Genomic DNA, 22,414 nt, shown 5'->3' with positions numbered 1-22,414 from the left:
TGCATTCGCGATCTCATAGCGCCTAGAGTGCACTCGCGATCTCATAGCGCCTAGAGTGCACTCGCGATCTCATAGCGCCTAGAGTGCACTCGCGATCTCATAGCGCCTAGAGTGCACTCGCGATCTCATAGCGCCTAGAGTGCACTCGCGATCTCATAGCGCCTAGAGTGCACTCGCGATCTCATAGCGCCTAGAGTGCACTCGCGATCTCATAGCGCCTAGAGTGCACTCGCGATCTCATAGCGCCTAGAGTGCACTCGCGATCTCATAGCGCCTAGAGTGCACTCGCGATCTCATAGCGCCTAGAGTGCACTCGCGATCTTATAGCGCCTAGAGTGCACTCTAGTTCTCATAGCACCCGGATGGAACTCCTGATCTCATAGCACCTAGATTGCACTCCCTCTCTCATAGCAAGCAGAGTGCACTCACGATCTCACAGCGCCTAGAGTGCAATTGCGATCTCATAGCACCTAGAGTGCACTCTGGATCCCATAGCATCATGATCTCATAGCACCCAGAGAGCACTCCCGATCTCATACCACCTAGAATGCACTCGCAATCTCATACCACCTAGACTACACTCCTAATTGGAGATCACCATGGCTGCACTCACAATCTCATACCATCGAGACTGCACTCACAATCTCAGACCACAGAACGTGCAATCATATTACGCGCATCATTGGAAGCGCACATTTACACTACTGTTTTCACAAACCTCACATCTTGTGCACTGTTACTGGCGCCTAAGAGCTGTGAAACATACAAGGTCACATCGCAGTACAATGCATGGACAATGTGAGAGGGTATGCAGACAACTAAAAAGCATTACATTCTCATGCAATGTGGGAATGTTGAAAGACACGCAAGGAAAATGCACAACACGCCGGTCAAAAAACATTGCGTTGACAATACTAAACCATGTGAGTTTACATAGAGACCTAAAGAGCATCAATCAGGTAACGTGTTCATTTGATCACCACCCTCAGACATCTAATTGCTCCTGCATATCTATGCTCTGTGGACTTCAATGGCAGCCAACAAAAATGTTCTCTCTCATGTCCAGCCCTACACAAATGCACAAAATCTGGAACCATTCTGTTCCTCCGCGTCTTTCTTACTAGATACAGTTCTCCATTGCCACCCAGTTGAGCTTGCTCTATAATGGTACCAATGCATAAATACATTCTTATAAACAAGAAAACAGACTTTTTGCAACACAATATTTGATTCATTACAAACAAAACAAAAATACTACAGTACATGGATGTTAGTGACTAGAACATATCCATCACTGATCATTACAGTGACAGAAAATGATGGAATGTGCCAATGAGGGCTTACAAAACTTTCAGCAGAATGCATTACCACACCCTTAGCTTCACTACTGCCATACTTCAAGTAGTGCTGAAACAATTTTCAGTGTTGGGGTACAGCCATGAGGGTTGCATCAGTAAAGTCATGGGGATTGTGAATAAACAAGTATAACAAATGAGGAGAGTGGTAGAGGTGTGGTATGTAGCCAGTGCTACATTTTGGAGTATATTGTTGCAAATATATTACTAAAACATAGTGTGATAGCACACTCATTTACAGACAGCACATTTTCCATTAAAATAACCACAAAATGTGCACTGATGTGCAATTTTACTGGTAAAATTATATAGTGCGCAAACGGTGGTAATGTATGGAAATCAGGTTTCTGCAAATATTTATCATAAGCACATCACCAAGTAAAGTGTCTTAATTTGTTTTGAACCTATTCAAATCTTCGTTTCCATCACACTTCAAAATTACAAACCAATATGTTTCCCTAACTGCTGATATATTCTGAAATATTTGCAGAGTAGGTATTTCAACTTTGTTCAGTTAGAAAAATATGACCTCCTACATCCTATAAACCCCTGTGAGATAATTCACTTCACAAAATCTTCTAACTTGGCAGTCAGAGAAAGAAAAGTAAACAACACTCTCCATTTTAAAAGAATAAGCAGCAGCTTGTCAGTAGATATATTTTTCACTATTGACCTCTGTCACAGCAAATGTAACAAGAGAAAAACAAATTTTAAAGCATCTTTATTGCTCTTTCACTTTCAGAGCTCCGGCTTGGTTATTTGAGGGGGAGAGGGGCAGCCTTCTTACACCTACTTTCAGAGCCTACGTATACTTCACGAGTTTTCTTTCCCTTCGACGTCATTCCTCGTCAAACGACATAAAAGTCTGCGACGAAGTGAAGGAGGGGGGTCCTGGAATGCCTCCATATTTAGACAAGACACAGTGGTTAGCTGGGACTGAAAAACCTGTTGTAATTCTAAGGGGGGCAGAGGGGGGGCAGGCTGATGGAATAACCGTTAGAGGGAGACCCGAGCAGTCTTTCTCGAACGTTCTACCAGCGTTCTACTCTAACCCTGGCACGCGCAGGGCGCAGGTCCAGCTGAGACGAGGTGATCACATGATTAATGCTCATAACAGGCGGCTAGTGGGCACGGATCAGCAGGTGCTGAGGGCAACCTCCATACTCCGAACTGTTACCACCCTGGCAGAAATGCATGAAGCTTTACAAGGTTATATAGTGTCTGCTTTTGGGCTTTACAGGGTCATTTAGTAACTGCTTTTATTACCAACTACTGTGCCACACGCAGTCCCTCTTTTGTTATGAATGTGTATAACTCGTTGCTCCTAGGTGGACGCGCACCATTTTATTAGCTTCAATTAAGAAAAAATATACAAATAACACAATTGGAAAACAAATAAACAAAGTACCCTCATTACGACTGGCCCGGTGTTTGGGTCAATGTTTATCAGACCCTATATAAACAGATTCCACTGGGTCGCAAGTTATCAGGTTTAATAAATAAATTGGGAGCTTGTCCCAGAATAAGAGGATTTACAGACTGATTTTGGTGCTTCAAACACCAATATCAGCATGTCCGGTTAATTTTACTTGTACATCCTGAAAATACAATACAGTAATACTTTATCTAATATTGCCGGCGTAAACTCCATGCAGAAAACCCACTAGCATAGTAAATTTATTTTGAAGGTTAGTAAATAGTGTTTTTTACTTGCAGCATAAATCGCATTGAAAGATTCAGAATGAGCTTCCTCTTGGGGTTTGAAATTAATCCTATGCTTGTTTCCCATATTTCAGTCCTCATTGCAAATGAGACAGTTTCACTTATTTGTTTGTCTACACTCCAGTTTATACGAGAGGTGAGCAAACACCGAGTCACTAGTAAATGTCGCCCCATATACAAATGAAAGGCAACGCCGAGATATTATTCTGAAAACTACTCACGCGCCAAAATATTACAGGATGTACAAAGGCCGTAGGACTATTATTCAGTGATACATTAAAAACGCTACTTAATTAATGAATATATATGTCGCTCATTCATCCACCCAGTGATGCACCTTCACTGCCTTTTCTTACTCAGTCAGCCTCAACAAACTAAAATTAAGATTTAAAAAATAACAAAAAGTCTTAATACTGCTACTTCTCCTGTAAAAGTGCTGTGAATAGCAGGTATCTAGGCATTTCTTAGGGCCTGGTGCCTCATGTATTATTGCAATATAGCTGGGTAAATAAATAAATAAATAAAAAAATCCGTATTTGTAAAGCGCAAACTACTCACCCTTACGGGTCTCAAGGCACTGGGGGCCGTCGTGGAAACCAGTTACTATTTCCTCTGTACACTTGACTCTTCAAAGGTAGCGATGAATAGCGCTCAAAAGTTACTCCAGCAGGTAACTGATAGTTTGACATACAAACATCTGTCAGTCCCAGGGGTCACCAGTTCCCTTATAACTGGTTTCCAAAGCCAAAGTCACAACTAAGGGACTAACCGTGCAGGAAGTAAACTAGCATCCACAGTTGATGTCCCAGGTGTGGCAGATGTTTGATGGTCATGTCTTGTAAATGCCTTGTAACATTCAAAATGTGCAGATGACGGGGAGTGTAAAGGAAATCAGGGCCCCTTCAGGACCCAAAGGTTCTTAGTGGCATCTGGTAACAGAGTTTAGGATGTGGGCCAAGGCCCACTTATAAACAAAATTCGTGGGAGATGCAAGGGCTAGAATAATTGGTTAAACAGTGCCAGAATCAGGATACCCAGCTTTAGCCAGCAGGACACTACTATAACCCTCTGGCAAAAGAGAAAACACTTGAATCCCACTTGGGCTTGAAAAGGGGTGCAACTGACACATAGAAAGTCAGGGATGACACAGGGAGCATCTTGCCAAATGAAGGTCACAACGTTCCCATTTCTGGAACTTTCCACAAGAAGAACTCAATGGTCTTGCAAAGACGGATGCTCGCAAGGTTCTCATAACTTCCAGGTGCCCGCATTCTCAAGATGACCTCCATATAAGCTGAAGTTCATTGTGCCTTGATTTGTATCCTCCTGGTCCTGGACCAGCACATCCCCACACCTAATAGTAAAGTTTCAGCTTCTTCTAAATAAGATCACAGCAGCAGAGTGCGACCCAAGTGGCCAGCATCAAGAAATGCAGCATTAACTAGAATGCTGTCAGATCTCAAACAATATCTCTACATTTTTTCATAATAGTAACAATTTGGTTCACTCATCTAGCTTAAAGCTTTAAGCCTATAAGAGACCGTATGCCAATTGTATTACACTCCGTTTCAAATTTCTAAGTGGTCAGGAAATAATACTCCCTACGACCGTACAAAATGTCCAAAATGCGACCTGCTCGAGGCTGATCTGTAGCACATGATTGTTTCATGTCCTATCTTACATACATTCTGGGATAACGTGGAAAACTGATACAGAAACAAATGACATGTGCTCCACTATCAGCTGAGATGATACTTCTAGGAATGCAACCAATTACTGCTCCATCGAAGGATTTGTTGTTTATTTTAATATCTTGTGCTAGATTGGTCATAGCAAGGGCATGGATCTTGGACAAACCACCTCACATAACCGAATGGTGGCGGTTGGTGAAAGAAATCTATGATATGGAACTCTCCCTAGCTAGAATACGAAGCGAACGCTCACTCAATAAAGTCGACAAAATTTGGGGAATACTGTTTCCATATATGAGCTGATATCTATTTATTCGTCAATAAGCGATACGCTGACACTTGTGTATAGAATGTGTTTTTTTTTCTCTGCAAATCAGTATATGACTTAGTACTTTATAAATTCTTGAATTTTTCGTAAATGTTTTGTATTCAGTAATGAATTACTCTTGTAATGATTGAATGCTTGTGTTGCTAATAAAAAAAAAAAAAAAGAATGCTGTCAGATGTATATCTATACTTGTCCAGCAGCGCTCCTACAGATGTCCAGACATCGACGGGCTCAAGGAGTGTCTGGAGCTCAGTATTTCTATTAAACTAGGTGCACTCGTGGAGGAAAGACCAGGTCAAAAAATCATAACCCTAGCCAACCAAAGTAGGTAGCATTTCCAGGAGCCTTCTGCCACAGGTTTCAACAAGGTGGGGAATGCAAAGTGCGGAAAGGTCAAGGAAATATGGGGACAGTGCAGACTCAAATGTCCAAATACTCCCCGGCACATTACAAAGGGAGGAGGCCACTGATAGCAAAAGGAGATGGAATGGGCCTCAACAAACAAATTAGCCATCCTGAGTCGAGTAGGGGTAAGCTGACTTAAGGCAGATTTATGCTCAAGCAGTTAAAGTACAATAGATTAGCCAAAAGCCGTGCCTGAACGCAATACTGAACACATATTGGAACTATTATCCAGAAACCATAAAAGGGGGATATTGATGGATTCAGTAAGGTGCAGCACAAGGGTCCACTCCAAGCAACACAAGTAGACAGATAGAGTGGGCAAAATAGGATTCATCCTGAATTCTCATTCTATATACAAAACGCTATTTTTCAGTTTATAAGATATTAAATATTATGCAGACATTCAAAGGCCACGTTGCCTTTCTCTTGGCAGAATGTAAAACCAAATGCAATACACAATTCAAACTAAGCGATGCCAGCTTGTTCTTTGACTGTCAAGTTGTGTTACTTCAATACTCATCTTACCACAGTCCATTCACTTTCCTTAAAAACTGGAATGTCTTGCTTAAGCAGTAAGTGGAGTACTGGCGTTTGCTGATGCTTCTTGGAAGTTCTCTTCAGAAATGCCAGTCTAGCGCAATGTCTGTGATTAATTTGTGCCAGGGTTGCCGGTGGAGGGTACTGCACTCGTTTTTGGGTTGTCAAGTCTTATTTTTCACCATCAGACTTGGAACCATTGCAAGACAGACAAAGGGCAGAAAAGGAAGACAGGAAGAGAAGAAAGATAGGAAAAGGAGCGACAAATGGAGAAACCAGGGATACAAAGAACCAGAACGAGTGAGATAGAAAGCAGGAAGTGTATGAGGGTGAAAACAGAACAAGGGTACACTCAAGACAAGGCTGCTTTCGTATTTGGCACCCATGCTGCTTTATAAGCTCCTAGGACTTTTTTTGTTGCAATTTAACCACTGTACAATGTCGAGGCCTAGAGGTTGAACTATAAAAGATATAATTTCAAAGCGTTGTCACATCCAGTACCTGATTGCACAGATGCATGAACATGGAGAAAAAATCTTCTGTTGTGGCACTAGACAATGACAGCTGTGCTATATCTCTTATAGGAGCAGCGTGTATGCCATTGTCTGATCCAGGACCATCACTAGAGTTTTTGCTGCTCTGGGCAGAAATGTCCAAATATATCTTCACATTACACCTATCCATCTTTCTGGACATGAAATAAACAACATCAAATGCTTAATTAAAGAGTTATTTAACATTTGAATTATTCGCTTAACTGAATTTACCACTGCTGCTTGTTTACAACTACTTTACCTGAGTAACAGGCCCCCTAGCGAAAGCGCATCCAGACTGGATGGAAACGGTTGGCTGGAAATAAAGTGTTATGCTGCCCCTTCTCTTCTGGCATCCAAGGCAAATGTCTGGTTGAGTTCTGGTTACATAACTTCTGTGCTAAGGGGTTCGAACATGGCTGTCCTCCTGCTCTCCTTTTGAATTCTTCTGACATGGGCAAGGTTAGCATGACCGAACACCTCCTGAAATAGCCTGTGAAGTTCCTGTCCATTAGTGAAAGTCTCACATGAAATCTTCTGACCATTGACAAGACTAGTCACTCAGGCCACATATGGAGAGGTGACCAATGACTTCGGTGGATACCTATCCCCTTACCCTTTTCACAGACATTATTTTCCTAGAGGCATGCTGCAAATAATGCCATGTGATTTTCTGGTTCACACAGCTACTGGGCCCCTTCTCCCATGTTTGTTCACTCGTCTAGTCATCTCATAAGTACCACATGCGTACTACTAGGGATTTCCAAAGTGGGCACCATAATCCTTTAGAAAAGCATTGTGGTTCTCAGCAGGAGTATGTGCAGCAGCAGAATATCTATTCTACACAACTGTTGTTTTTCGCCTCATTCGAGGAATATTTGAGGGGAAGGGATTTGAAACTTCCAAAGAAGCTGGTTACAAAGAACCCACCCTCTGCAACAGAGCCTGTCACACACTCCTCTGGGATTGCCACCTTTTCCCTATTGCCCTGACCTGGGAAGTCTTACACCTGCACACACTATTGTGAGTCCTGCGCCTTCTCAGATGGTTTGTTGAAATATGGTGTGTATCTTACATCCTTTTTGCAAGTGGTACATAATGTCTGGTTGCACCTGCGAGCTTGGATATGCTCATTTTCTGGTCATATACTTGGAGGGTGGAAACACCCCACAGTGCAGTGATACATCATATATACCCTGGGCACACTCTTCCTCCAGACTGTAAACTCTGGTTTTGTGATGCTTCCTTTCCTCAGCTCCAATTTACAGTAATAAGGTCTTGGTAACTCCACTGACATCAGACGAGGTCCACACAATAAATGTTCAGATAAGCCCAACAAGTGAGATAGAGCCCAGTGAGAGAGCCAGAAGTTTGATGGGACACAGTTGCAACAGGTCTGAAGAGTACTCAACACTCAGTACTACTGAGGCTGCATATAACAGAAGGCAGGCTGTTGGGATGAAGAAGCTAATCTTTTGACTACGGTAGGTCTTTTACCCCCTTATGTACACCCACAAGTACGTGGAGTTCTGAACATATCTACACATTGGTTGCGAATAGAGAGCCAAAGAAACTTGTTAGAAATGGCACAAGAAATCAAGACAATCTAAAACTTGATAACCTTCAACAAATTATTCCAAATTATTAGACTTGTAAAAATGTAATCGGTTTACCTTTTATCATAACAATCCTAATGCAAAGCAAAACAAACCAATGTGCTTTTCTTGAAGGGCACGTTTTTCCACCTTGAACTGAGTAGAAAGGACAAGCATTGCTGATCACTAATAGCCAGTTTCTGTCTCCACTGTCTGAAGCATCAGCTGTAGTCTACACCCAGGTATCTCCGGTCAATAAGCTGCAGTCAAAGAGGAACATCATCTCACCAACACAAAGTTGTCAGGGGACAAAATGATTTCCAAGCTCCTTCAGCCACTTTCAAGATTATATCTTTGTCAATTGTACCAAAGATGTATAGGAATCACCTACATTAGCTGGAATGGGAAGGGGCATTCGAGCCTAGGCACTACATTGCCCAGGTACACTTACCCCTGCAAGAAGCTTCTTGAAGGATCTCTTTCCCTATCCTTGCAGATACAAACAAAAAACAATTCCAGTTGTCAAGGGCAACATGTACACAGACTAAACCAGAAATGTCCAATGTTTTGATCACAACAACATAGTCTTTAAATTACATAAAAATTATTGCATTCCAATTATATCCCTCTCAATCGCAAGGAGTAATTACAATCCACTATGCTATCTATTGCATATATTCATTCCCTAGCCAAAGAAATATCCCCACACGATTACCATTATCAACTCTATACCAGCGGCGGCTCCTCCACTAAGGCGGAGGAGCGTCACCCCACTGCTATCAGAGCAGTGTAAAGGAAAAATAAAATGATAATAACTGAACGTTGTTACACTTTTATTTTTACCTTAATGGATTGGAGCCAAGTTAGGGCGGGGGGGGGGGGGGGGACTGGGCTCCTATCAGAGGGAGGAGTGGATGGCCGTCATGCACAATCTGTATGTTCTCCACCGTGCTGTAATACACAGCCTGGGTAGAGAACAAGCACAGGCTCCTACTCCCTGTCTAAGCGCCAATCCACAGCACTCAGACCATTCACAACGCTGCTGTCATGGTGACAGCAGAATAGTGATTGGCTTAGGGGAGCCTGGAAGCCTGGGTGCAGCTGGGATCGAAAAAGAGCAGAGGACGGAGGAGAGGCAGCGGCTGGCAATCGGAGGCGAGCAGGTGAGACTTTTTTCTTTATTTTTCTAATCTCCCTCCACCCTCACCCTGCCCCTGCCACTGTTCGGGCTGGACTGTTCCTATGAGGCACAGGGTCAGACTGATTTGCATATGGCCATGTCTGAACTGGGGTGGCAGAGTGGGCTAAAGAACGGTGATGGATTAAACCCAGATCTTTTGACTGGGTGTGAGTGTTTGATTGATTCAGATGCTCCGTCCATCACCACCCCCTTTTGTACCGCTTTGTTCACCATAAGTTGGCAGGGTATGCTCAGACGTGAGTCCCTTACTCACTTTGCCACTGGATTCAAGCAAGCCTGGCTGAAGACGGCTGAAATGCCAGAAACTGGTCCTAGGTAGCTTGTTTCCGGTCCAGGGAAGGCATGGCTTGGCAGTTCGGGCTGGACTGTTCCCATGAGGCACAGGGTCAGACTGATTTGCATATGCCATGTCTGAACTGGGGTGGCAGAGTGGGCTAAAGAACGGTGATGGATTAAACCCAGATCTTTTGATTGGGTGTGAGTGTTTGATTGGCTCAGATGCTCCGTCCATCACCACCCCCTTTTGTACTGCTTTGTTTGCCATAAGTTGGCAAGGCATGCTCAGACGTGAGTCCCTTGCTCACTTTGCCACTGGATTCAAGCAAGCCTGGCTGAGGACGGCTGAAATGCCAGAAACCGGTCCTAGGAAGCTTGTTTCCAGTGCAGGGAAGGCATGGCTTGGCAGTTCGGGCTGGACTGTTCCCATAAGGCACAGGGTCAGACTGATTTGCATATGGCCATGTCTGAACTGGGGTGGCAGAGTGGGCTAAAGAACGGTGATGGATTAAACCTAGATCTTTTGACTGGGTGTGAGTGTTTGATTGGTTCACATGCTCCGTCCATCACCACCCCCTTTTGTACCAGACTGTTCCCTGCCAGCTGCCACTGCTGTACACAGATGACCGGAAGGTATGAATTCACATCAAGAAGGAGAATGATACTCAAGTACACTGCAATTATGTGATTCTGCAGCTGCGGTGTTTTCTGCATAAGCAAGGATTTTCCGCATTTGCCATATAATCCACCATCTGCTGCATAATCTCAAGATTTTAACAAAATTTGTTTCTAGCTCAATCAGATCAAAAGTTATGAAAAATGTGAAGGTCCATTACAAAGGTTTACTGGTCCTTTTTCATTTGTTTATTACTGTAGTTGGTTGATAAATAGGCACCAATGAGATTAAATCAACTCTGCCGCATCATTTGGTTGTCTCCTGCCACACATAATCAAGCAGGCAAACATTCAGCACCACCTTGCTTGGAAAAATTAAACCATATCATACTACTTGTTAACACATACTAGTCAAGGTGGAAACAGTACTACTGCGTTTCATAGTTCATGGATACGGAAAAAAAGAACAACAAAGAGACAATTAGAAATACTGCAATATAAAGCACCCTTTGCAGTTTTCAAACGGAGAGCCTGGGTCCTTCTCCGATAGACCCAGTACACTGCTCACTGGTTACCAACTCAAAAATACATTTATTTACTAAAAATGACCTCAAGGTGAAAGTCCCTCAGGGTGATTCACTCTGTCACCTCAATATAATAATATATAGAAAGGCAGCTCCCAGTTCCGGATTACCAAGTAGGCGAAGTAGGCACCGGCCTATGGGCCCCCACGACAATGGATCAAAATAATATTGATTTGATCTTGAAAGAAAATGACAAACAAGCTTTCTTAAATTGTTTCCAATTACTTTTTGTTTAATAACATTAATAACTGTTAATGTTTTGCTTTGTGTAATAAAATTGGTTTATTAAAATTGCTGGTTGGTGAAATTAAAAACGTATTAGGCGATAATTTGCGAGGGGGGCTCCGAAATGTTGACTGCCTAGGTGCCTCCACAGGGTTTAATAAGGCACTGGCAGCTCCAAAAAGACAGCACTACGCTACTCTAAAAGCAAGATACTGACAATGCAGGACAGGTCTATAAAGTATATAGGCTTTTTTTTAAAGACAAAAACAAGCCTATCAGGTCCTACAAAAGTGATGATGATAGTCGACAATCTAGTATAGATTGTGATGCACAAGAAGCTTACAGCCAATGATTGGCTAAGGGGTCAAATGTATTGTTGGAATCCATAGGTACTCTTGCCTTAGAATACAGATCATCCAAGTGAAATCACATTTCACTGTAGCAGACACAGGCTAAGACTTTGACTGATTTTATGATCTCCAATAATTTAGTATTTTCCTTTAGGTTGGTAAATGGTTGGCATTACATGAAATCCAAACTCCTTGGTGGCCAAGATGCTGCTGATTATAATTAAGGCTTCCTATTTTCGGTTTTTACTGATTTTTACAGATAAATACAGACAGAAAACATTAATTTTCTTGCCTGTATCTATTTGTAAATGTGGATAAAAATGGAAATTCAGTTGCTTTATGAGTAATTCTAAATACAGTCGGCCATGCCTCCCAGGCCAATAGATGTGTGGATTAACAGATAAGGGAGTTAAAAAAGAATGGACTTTTAGTAAAGAGGCTTTAACAGCAGTAGATATGCACATGGTTGATACTGAAATTTGCATAATTTCATATAAGTGCACTGATTTATCTTCTGCGGGTGTTCACAGTACTGAACCTGGCAGACATTCAAGCAAAAGTGCATATTTATTGGGTAAATAAATGTGGAAATGTACTAATTTCAGCTTAATTTTTCCACAAATCCCAAAATAAATATAGATAAATATAGATAAAATTAGCAAAAAATAAATATGAATAAATACAGACAGAAATGGCACAAAAAAAAAATACCATAATACTGGGAGCCCTAATTATAACATAGAGGAAGCCTTTCAAGAATGAACACTGGGCCTCTCGACAGGCACTGACGGCAGTGATCTAGCAGCTACATATAGTACAGTTAAGACAACAGCTAAAACCTGCCCATCTAAAGCACTGACATGGACATAGACACTTGGGAATATTTGCATGTATGTATGCATTGGTATTTATAGAGCGCAGATCGTAGGTAGAACAATTAAGCAGCGTTCTAGAATATGACCCAGGACAATACAGAGTTGAGTGGAAGGGGGATGGCTAGAGCCGTATGTAGGAATTGTGGGGTTTCTAAACAGAGAAAAGGTGTTTTTTGAAGAGGCGAGTCATCAGGTAGTTTCTCAACTGAAGGAGGGTTTGGGCAGTTCTTGATCAGGCCCGGACTGGCTGTTGCGGGCACCGGGCAATCCCCCGGTGCGCCGCAAGAGTCGGGACGGTTTTGGGCCCCTGGGGGCTGTTTTTGTTACAGGGCCGTTTTTTGCAGCATAGCTGCAAAATCGACCCTGTAACAAGGACCTTGTAACAAAAAAAGATGCCAATACTGATGCTTATTCAAATTCGAATTGTCTCAAAAATGTATAACTCATACACATTTGAAAGCTCATTAGTAGCTTTTTATTCACGTTATTTTGAAATATCTCGTAACAAAATTTCAAACACAATTGTACATTTTCAAAGAACACAAAAATTGACCCAAAAAAAAAAATGATTTGGGGGACAAGGGGACTGATAAATAATCACACAATCACTCGTACATACAATCACCTGTTCCACATACTCCTCACACTCAATCTACAAATTGCACACACACCACGGGAAAAGGGAATAAACCTATGGAGTAGTACACGAGCTGCCAAACAAAAAAGTCAATACAATACTTTTTGTTGGATATATCACAGATGTCAAATATCTCCAAGTAAACAATTTCAACCACATCGTTCTCCTTTATATATAAATTCCGTGTAACAAAAACCAATTCTTTATAACACACTATTTTGGCAGCACCAACGGTCTACGCGTTTCGAATCCCTGGAGTCGTTGGGATTCTCTTCAGGACCATAGATATCAGTATCACAGAAACCATAAGGCGTATTTATTCGTGTCTTCTGTCACCACAAATTCTAAAACAACCTTGTCCACTGTTTGTAATTGTCAGAGTTCGAAAGTTCACTCGAGGATGTGCACCTGTTGCCACCACACCTCCTGTCGCCTTTCAGCGAGGAGTCTTTGAACGGGATTTCTCCTACTTGGAGCGTCAGTTGTTTGTCACCGTCCGGGTATGAATCCAATGTTTCACGAAGCACAGCTCACTCTGCTTCCGGCGTTCACAGATCCAACCACGGGTGTCAATCAATGACTCTGACAATTAAAAACAGTGGGCAAGGTTGTTTTAGAATTGTGTGATTATTTATCAGTCCCCTTGTCCCCCAAATCATTTTTTTTTTTGGGGTCAATTTTTGTGTTCTTTGAAAATGTACAATTGTGTTTGAAATTTTGTTACGAGATATTTCAAAATAACGTGAATAAAAAGCTACTAATGAGCTTTCAAATGTGTATGAGTTATACATTTTTTAGACAATTCGAATTTGAATAAGCATCAGTATTGGCATCTTTCTTTGTTACAAGGTTGTATAGGGCTCAGCCTTACTGAGTAGAGCCACACCCATTTTTGGTACTAGCTGTAACAAAAACGGCCGAAATGCGGCCCTGGCAAAGAGCTCGGTCAACCCCCCCCCCCCCCCCCCCCCCCGTGGCCGGCCGAGCACTTGCCAGGGCCAGTTTTGGTTCCCAGTCTGGCCCTGCTCTTGATTATGGGGAAGTTGTTTGTTTCAGAGCCTAGGACCATGGATGGAAAAGTGCTGGTTTCTGGTCACTAATTTCGTGAACATTTTGCCTGCCATGTGGGCACAGGTGCCATTCACCATGGCCTAGTTGATGACGTTGGTGGTGTTGAAGATGATGCCATGCATGGGGAACCAATGAAGTTGTTTCGATTGGTGATATTGTTGAATTTGTTATTGACAACCTTCCCATTCCTCGTATGCCCTGCTCCATTGCCTTTGGCAAAGGGACAACTATCTAGCACTGGCTCATGAGAGCGAAAGCCAGGAACTAACAAATCCCTGTACCAGAATAGATGCCTCTACGAATGAATGACGGAAGAGAAGACTCCTACTTTTCATGTATGCCTGAATCTAACATCAGACCAAAAGCCTGGGGAAACACTTTGTAGAACCATTTCCCCGTGGGTTTTAAAGTTTTACCGCGTGAAACCCTTAAGAAGTAAGACAAGGTGGTAATTCTGTAAGCGAATGGCGCAGCGATCACAAAGTAGGAATTTGAACTAATTATTTCGTTTTATTATTTTTGCGGATGTTAATGTGGATTTATTAAAAGTATCACAGTATAGGACATTGCAAGAAAATCTAATCAGATGTGCGCTGGATTTCATTTGTACGAAAGAAACTCATGAAAGAAGAGCTACATAATTTGATATCTTTGCTGTGAGGGAAATAATCCCCTTATCGGAGTGGCTTGTGCAGTGGTTGGTTGCTAGAATAGATAACAGACATTTAGTGCGCTTGGCATTACTCCATAACATTGAGATACAAAATGTATGCGGGCGGCATCGAAGGATTTTATTGAATGCAAGTCTGTGGCAGAAATATTGTAAGTAAATGCTTTGAGCCAGTACAATGGAGATTATCTGATTCCGACAAGCTATAGTTCCCTCCTAAACTCATTCTAGTGTTTTCTAAAAATACAACAGAAATGTGTCTTTGCTCTCACTGTCAGGGCACTGGTAACTTGTGAGCTACTGGGGCCAGGGAAACAAAGAATACAAACAAGCAGTGGAAAAGTCAATAGGTCTCGCCTATGCGAGAGCTACTGGTTTTGCCAATGTGATTTAGCCGTATTGTACACCAGCGCGGCTGTTGCTCAGGCCCGGACTGGCCGTTGCAGGCACCGGGCAATCCCCCGGTCGGCCGCGAGGGTGGGGGCCGGTTTTGGGCCCCAGGGGCCGGTTTTGTTACAGAGTCGTTTTTTGCAGCATAGCTGCAAAAACGGCACTGTAATAAAATCGGCCGAAAACCGGCCCTAGCAAAGAGCGCGATCGCACCCCCCAACCCCCCCCCCCCGGGGGGAGGGGGGGCGGCCGAGCACTTTGCCAGGGCCGGTTTCGGTTCCCAGTCCGGCCCTGCTGTTGTTCCGCACGGCTAAAAGTTAGTGGCATCGAGGAGAGTGGTATGGAGTGTCTGGCATTGAGGAGAGTGGCATGGAGTGTCCTAGAGTGGAATAGCAAAGAGTGGAGTAGAGTGTTGCGGCACTGAGTGTCGTGTACAGGAGTTGCATAGAGTATTGTCGGGTAGAGTCGAGCACAGTGGTGTGGAGTACAGTGGAGCAGATTAGAGTCCATTGGCGTAGAGTATTGCAGAGTACAGTGGTGTAGAGTGCAGCAGCATAGAATTCAGTGGTGTACAATGCATCATCGTACAATGCAATGGCGTGGATTAGAGTATTGTGGTGTAGATTGCAGTAGTGCAGAGTGGAGTACAGTGGAGTAGAGTGCAGTGGGAAAGTGTGGCTCAGACTGCTTTAGCATAGAGTGGTGCAGAGTAGAGTGGAATAGAGTATAGTGCCTTAGAGCCAATGGCATAGAGTGCAGTGACGAAGAGTGGAGTGCTGAAGAGTTCAGTGGCATAGAGTGCAATGCTGCAGAGTAGAGTGTTGCAGAGTATAGTGGCGCACAGTGCAGTGGTGCAAAGTGCAGCAGCATAGAATTCAATGGAGTACAATACAGCATCGTAGAAGGCAGTGGTGTAGATTAGATTAGTGCATAGTAGAGTGCAATGGTCCAGAGTGGAGTGATATAGAGTAGAGCGGTATAGAGTACAGTGGATTAGAGTAGAGTGGCATAGAATGCAGTGGTGGGTGCAGAGAAGAGTAGAGCAGAGTGGAGTGGCGTAGAGTGAAATGCTGCAGAGTACAGTGGCGTAAAGTGCATTGGCATAGGGTGGAATAGTGCAGAGTGAAGTGTCGTATAGATCAGTGGTGGAGAGTGCAGTGTTGCAAAGTAGAATGTTGTAGAGTGCAGTAATGTAAAGAGCAGTGGTGTAGAGGAGAGTGCAGTGACAGAGTGCAGTTACGTTGCGCCTGCTGCTATAGAGTGCAGTGCCATAAAGTGGAGTGGCGTGGCACAGAGGAGAGTGCAGTGGCATAGGATAACCCCTTCCGTGCTCATGACGAGCTCGGCTCGTCATGAGGCACGGTGGCCGTGTGCTCATGACGTGCTAAGCTCGTCATGACACGCGCGGCGCTCACACGCAGGGCTAATTCCCCCGCGGTGCTGAGCGTTCTAAGAAACGGGTGTGGTCATGATGAGCTGAGCTCATCATCAGCACAGCGCCACCATGCAGCGTAACGAGCCAAGCTTGTCATGAACACCGTGGCGCTGCACGCGCTCCCCCCCTGCGCCGCAGGGGAATTAGCCCCATGGCGAAGGTGTTAAATTGTTTCAGAATAGAGTGAAGTGACGTAGAGTATTGTGATTCAGGCTGGAGTACAGTGGTGTAGAGTAGAGTGACATAGAATGTAATTGTGTAGAGTGCAGTGGTGTAGAGTGCAGTGGTGAAGAGTAGATTATAGTAGGGTACAGTGGATTGACTTAGAGAGCAGGGGTGTGGAGTGGTACAGAGTAGAGTGCAGTGTTGCAGAGTGGGCTACACTGGAGTGGCAATGAGTGGAGTTGTACAGGGTAGAGTGCAGTGGGCTAGACTGGAGTGGCGAAGAGTGCAGTAGTCAAGAGTGCAGTAGTATAGAGTGCTATAGAGTGTATTGGCATAGAGAAGAGTGGTGTAGAGTAGATATGTGTAGCATGAAGTGGTGTAGGGTGCAGCTGTGTGGCGTGGTGCAGAGTGGAGTAAACAGCAGTGGTGCAGAGTGTAGTGGTGTGGTGTGGTGCAGAGTAGAGTGCAGTGTGGGGAGTGGTGCAGAGCAGAGTCTATTGGCGCGTAATGGGGTATACATTGTGTGGTAGCACACTGCCATTACAGACAATACATGTTCAATTAAAATGACCATTACATTTGCACAGACATACAGTTTTACTAATAAAACTACAGAGCACAAACAATAGTGTATGGAAATGGCATCACTTAATGTATTGATCTGGTATGATCATATTAAAGTATTTGCTTCCAAAACACTTCAGAATTAATAAAAAGTGTGCTTCTTTCGTTCTTTCATAATTCTGATATTTTCTGAAATACTTGCACAGTACATTTAAACATTATGTACTAGGAGAACACCCTGATTGTCACATACATTCTTTCACTTTGAAGTAAGAGAAAGAAATGTAAACTCCAAGATTGGTAGTTCAACACTTGCATGCCTAACCTCTTTCCTTGAAGACAGAAGCCAGGAAATGTGGGCGCCCCTTTTCCTTCCCCTATGCCCAGCCTGAAAGTAGGAGTGCTGCAGGGCTTCGTACTCAGCCCTACTCTCTTTAACCTATACATGTCACCCCTTGCATCTCTGGAGGGGGCCTGTGGGGCTACGACAATTTCATATGCGGACGATACACAGCTGATCATCACCTGCGACAGGGGAGGTGTTCAAGTGGCTCAAGGCAAACTAACTCAAATGTAATTCTGATAAATCGGAAATGATCTTCTTTGGCTCGCCTTCTGTGAGCGACTGGAGACATTGGAGGCCAGAGGAGATGTCTCTGCCCTTCTCAGCCCAATCTACGGTCAAAAACCTTGGCATCCACATTGACAGTGCACTCTTTATGAGGCCTCAAGTACAGGCCTTACCTACGCATGATAAGAAAGTTTCTTCCTCTTCTTTCTCTCAACACCAGGAAAACAATAGTCCAGGTCCTTATGACTTCCAGATTGGACTACGAAAACATTCTGTACCTGGGCCTGCCTGGTTACCTCCTCTAGCGCCTTCAAGTGATTCAAAATGCAGCGGCTAGATTGGTCTTTAGGCTTAAACCCAGGATGCACATGGCCCCCCATCTTAAAGCATTACACTGACTCCCGTTGAAGAAGAGGGTCAAGTTTAAGGCCCTGGTAATGTTCTTCAAAGCCTCCATGGAAAGGGTGCTGGCTATCTTTGGGATTGGCTTGCATTCCCAGAGTACGCCTAGCGTGTATGTGGGGCAGATCCTTTGGGTTTCTGGGAGCTTAAGCATGGAATCAAATACCGGCTGCTCTCAGAGCCACTTCTGACCTGATAGCCTTTAAGAAACATCTTAAAACCTGTCTTTTCCAAGGCTAGACGTGCTTGCTGGTTCTTTTGGCGTGAGCAATCAGCACCGGGACACTCTTGTTCAGTAGTTGTGCGCTCTACAAATGAGTTTATTCATTCAAGATCCCTGGGAAGACAAAGTCTGACATTTGACCTCGGTCTTTGAATACACAGCAAATGTGACAAGATAGGAAAAATATTTACAGGCATCTTTACAGAAAGGAGTACAAGTGGAGGAATACAAGTAGAGGTAGAATGAAAAAGGCTTTGCTCCTTGGGAGAAACAAACTCAAGCTGAACAGCCTAAAACAAAGCCAGAAAATGTGATTTGAAAACCACAAAGTCAATGGTAAGCAACTGATGGAATGCATTCCCAGGGAAGCTTTCTGAATTTCCCCAAGATGTCTTTGGTAGGCTTTGACATAAAAAGTGATGACCAGAATGCTTGAATTATTCTTAAAGACGCGTAATAACTCGAGGCTGCATCAAAGTATGACATTATTTTGGCTACCATGTCACCTTTGATTAGACCCATCCATATGCAAATTAGCATTCGTCCTGCTCCAATAGGAATAGACAAGCCCGAACTTCCAAGGAAGGTCATCTCTGAACCAGAACACAAGTACCTAGACTGGTTCACCCTTTTTGGGGTCCTTTATTCGAGTGCAGCTTTGTTCCAGTGGTGCAGTAAGCAGCGAACCCAAATCTGCTTATACCCACCATACAGTGTGCCACAATAAAGAATACAAAAAAGCGAGAGATGAAATGCTTACATTAATCTCAGCCACTGGTGATTACTTGGGCTGCATCCCCGTCCATTGTTTGTTTGCCCACCATGCCACCTCAAATTAGACCTTGCTATATGTAAATAAGAATTGGGTTGCTTGTGTTCTGGTTCAGGGGTGACCTGGCTTGGCAGTTCGGGATCGACAGTCCTTACTGGACTATTTGCAAGCATTCCTCCCATCATCTTTTGTGTGTTTGATAGGCCCAAGAAAATGGCAGGAATGTGGTCAATTGATTGGATAAGGGGACGAAATAGGGTGAGCTGAAGCACCAATTATTTTCAGCCAAGACTAGATAGACAAGTGAGATCGCTGTCCACATCAACGAAACAACGGGATATGCACTGTTTGATCCACCTGATTATGCCCACAGGACATTGTAGGGACAAGTTTTTTCTTTCTGGAAACCAAGCAAACTAGCTCAGGACCCCACGATGCAAAGAGGGAAATAAAAGCAAGGCCTTTGCTAACTAGGTGCATATACATATGGCAGCGCTTCACCAAAGATTATAGAGGGGCCCCATCATTTTACATTATGCCACTGGTACCCACCTCCCCAAACTTCACAGTCATATTTGTTGCTTATAATTTCTTTTGTTGTGATAAGATATGTTGCATTGCTACAAACAGCTGTTAGTAGAACATTAACTGCATTTCACGCCAGAGTTTAAGTCTCTGATCCTCCGAGGGTGTCTAGTCCCTTAGAAAGCATGCACAGCTACTCTAATGTAATGCTAATTTGGCCCAATGCATGTATTACCCATATTTATGCTGCATATGCACCAAATGGAAATGAGCCATTGATCAATGCTGTCTATAGGTGCCCGTGAACCAGATTTATAGCAGTCATCAAGTTGATCTGCTGGAAGTAAAGCATGTAGGAAGGTTTTAGAACGACCGCTCCATTCTTTAAAGGCCTTGTGAAATAATGCAATAATGTTTGAGTGAAAGAAAATCAATTTTCACTTGAAGAAAACTGCCTTAGTAAACCTTATACAGTGAAAGTAAACTGTTTAAATACTATGGCCATAAACGTGTTACATAGTAATTTTGCAATAAAGGTAAATGTTCTTGGCCAGGGTGGCAAGGACAGATGGGTGACAGAGTAATTATCGATTCTCAACTCTTGTGAAATACATCCGTTCCATTTTAATTATCAAAATATGAACGTAGTGTGATGAAATCAGAGTTTTGGGGGAGAACTCTCCCCTGGATATCATTTCAGAAGCATATATCCTCATCCAGACCAAATCATTAACGCACGGGGTGAACATTACCTACTAAAAAGTACTTCTTTAAAAACAAAATTAGAACATTGGAACTTTGAGTGCTCCACTGAGGACAATAGAGTGGCCCAGAGTTTATGATGGCTGGTATAAACCTTTTTCTCCAAACATTGTTAATGTTATGTTAACTGGTTTCTTGATATAGCGCAATGACTCTACTCCGAAGGGACATCTCTGCACTCTGACAGGCAGGTTGTGACAAGGCAACTGATTAAAACAACCACATTTTAAGATGTCTTTTAAAAGCAGAAAAACTGGGCCATGCACGAATGAACAGAGGGAGATTATTTCAGTGGTGCGGGGCGAGATAGGGAAATGCCCAGACACCGTATCTTGATGTTACAGGCCTCCCAATGATCATTTTACATATTACCTTGCCCCTACCCTCTTTGCTAGTGACCCCCAGCCCACTCTATAAATCCTTATCTTGTAAGAGGGGGCGGGTTTCGAGTAGAGCTCTAGTTTTAACTCTTTTTTAAACGGTTATCTTCTTGTTTTTTATAATGTAACCTGCGTTGCAAACACTGGTTAATCTTACCTTTCTTATTGTAAGGATTTTTATTAATTCAACAATAAAAATATTTTGTATTGTATTGTATCTTGACGTATGGATGCCCCGAGGCAGCAGAAGAAGTTGATTTTTAGATCTTAGATTCCTATCAGGAAAGTATGGAATGAGTCTATCCTGTAGATATTTTTGACCTGAGCCCGACAGAAATGTGTAGGTCAGGCAGAGAAGTTTAAACACCACTCTCTTTCTAGTGGGGAGCGAGTGAAGGGCTTTAAGCATGGGAACTGACAGTGTTCGTGGAGGCAAGTTGCTAACCATGCGTGCAGTGGTGTTTTGAACCACCATCATTTTAGATATAAGAGATTCATTTGAAGCGAGAAACAATGCATTGCCATACTCTAAGCGTCTGAATATTAATGCCTGGGTGAAAGTCTTCCAGGAACTCAAAGTAAGCCACTAAAACATTTTACGAACAATGCGCAGTATGCCTGTCGCAGGTTCAGGTAATCTGGTCTTTCATGGATAGAGTGTCATCTAAAAGTATACCCAGATTCCTGGCTGTTCTGCTGGGCACAGGGGTAAGGACCAGTTCAGCTGGGCACCAGTTGTCAGATTAATAAAGCTGACCTTTGCCAAATGGAAGAATCTCTGTTTTGCCCCCATTAAAATGAAGCCAATTGAGGGACATCCAGATGACAATTTTTCTCATGCAGGCGATGAATCACTGTTTGACGTTCTTAGTGTCGTACAGAAATGAGATAACCAATTGGGTGTCGTCTGTATCAGAAAGTATTTCAAACCCGCAAGACTTGACCAACTGGGCTAGAGGGGCTTCATAGATGTTGAAAAGCATGGGGCTTACGGAGGAGTCCTGAAAGCCCCCCTTATCCAAGGGAATAGTTTTAGAGTCAGACTGTTTGGACCCTGTCTCTGAGAAAATGTTTGAACCAGTCAAGGGCGATGCAGTGGATACCTATCTGGTAGAGACATTGTATCAAGATTGAATCAGCGAACGCTGCTGACAGAGAACCAGCATGGCGAGGTTTCCGGCATCAAGGGATAGCCTGATAGTATCTGCTACTGCAAGTAGGGATGTTTTGGTACTGTGGGAAGGTCTGAAACCCGATCGAGAAGCATCCAACAAACTATAGTTCTACGGTAGATGTTGTCTATTTTAGATTGAAAATGGCTAGCTGAAGTGTCACAAAGAGTTTGTGAGGCAGGGATGACAGAGGAGAAGGCTTCTGGTTTGACAAAGTCGTTTAGTATTTCAAATAATTCCTTAGAGGACGTGCCTGCTTTCTTTATCTTGTCGACAATATAATGCCTGCATGCTGCTCTTATTTCACAGTGGTAGCCACTTAGTGATGATTTGTAAATTTGGCTATCGGTGCCAGTTTTTGAAGCCCTCCATTTATGTTCTAA

At 43.3% G+C, this 22,414-nt stretch overlaps 1 protein-coding gene across 7 annotated transcripts in view; it reads right to left on the bottom strand.

The window, feature by feature from the left end:
* Nucleotides 1-22,414, bottom strand: part of KAZN (kazrin, periplakin interacting protein) — a 970,648-nt gene that overhangs the window by 660,679 nt on the left and 287,555 nt on the right. Inside the window, exon 1 of one of the 7 annotated variants that reach the window (XM_078642781.1) lies at nucleotides 2,149-2,307. The exons of the other annotated variants lie outside the window; for them this stretch is intronic. Coding sequence (XP_078498907.1) covers nucleotides 2,149-2,197 — 49 coding nt within the window. The 5' untranslated portion in view covers nucleotides 2,198-2,307. Of the gene's footprint in view, nucleotides 1-2,148; nucleotides 2,308-22,414 lie in introns of those variants that run through there. 7 annotated transcript variants of the gene reach the window in all.

The sequence above is a fragment of the Lissotriton helveticus genome, chromosome 5_1 (genome assembly GCF_964261635.1).
Source record: "Lissotriton helveticus chromosome 5_1, aLisHel1.1, whole genome shotgun sequence".
Taxonomy (NCBI): Eukaryota; Metazoa; Chordata; class Amphibia; order Caudata; family Salamandridae; genus Lissotriton; species Lissotriton helveticus.
This window is presented reverse-complemented; position numbering and strand designations above follow the sequence as displayed.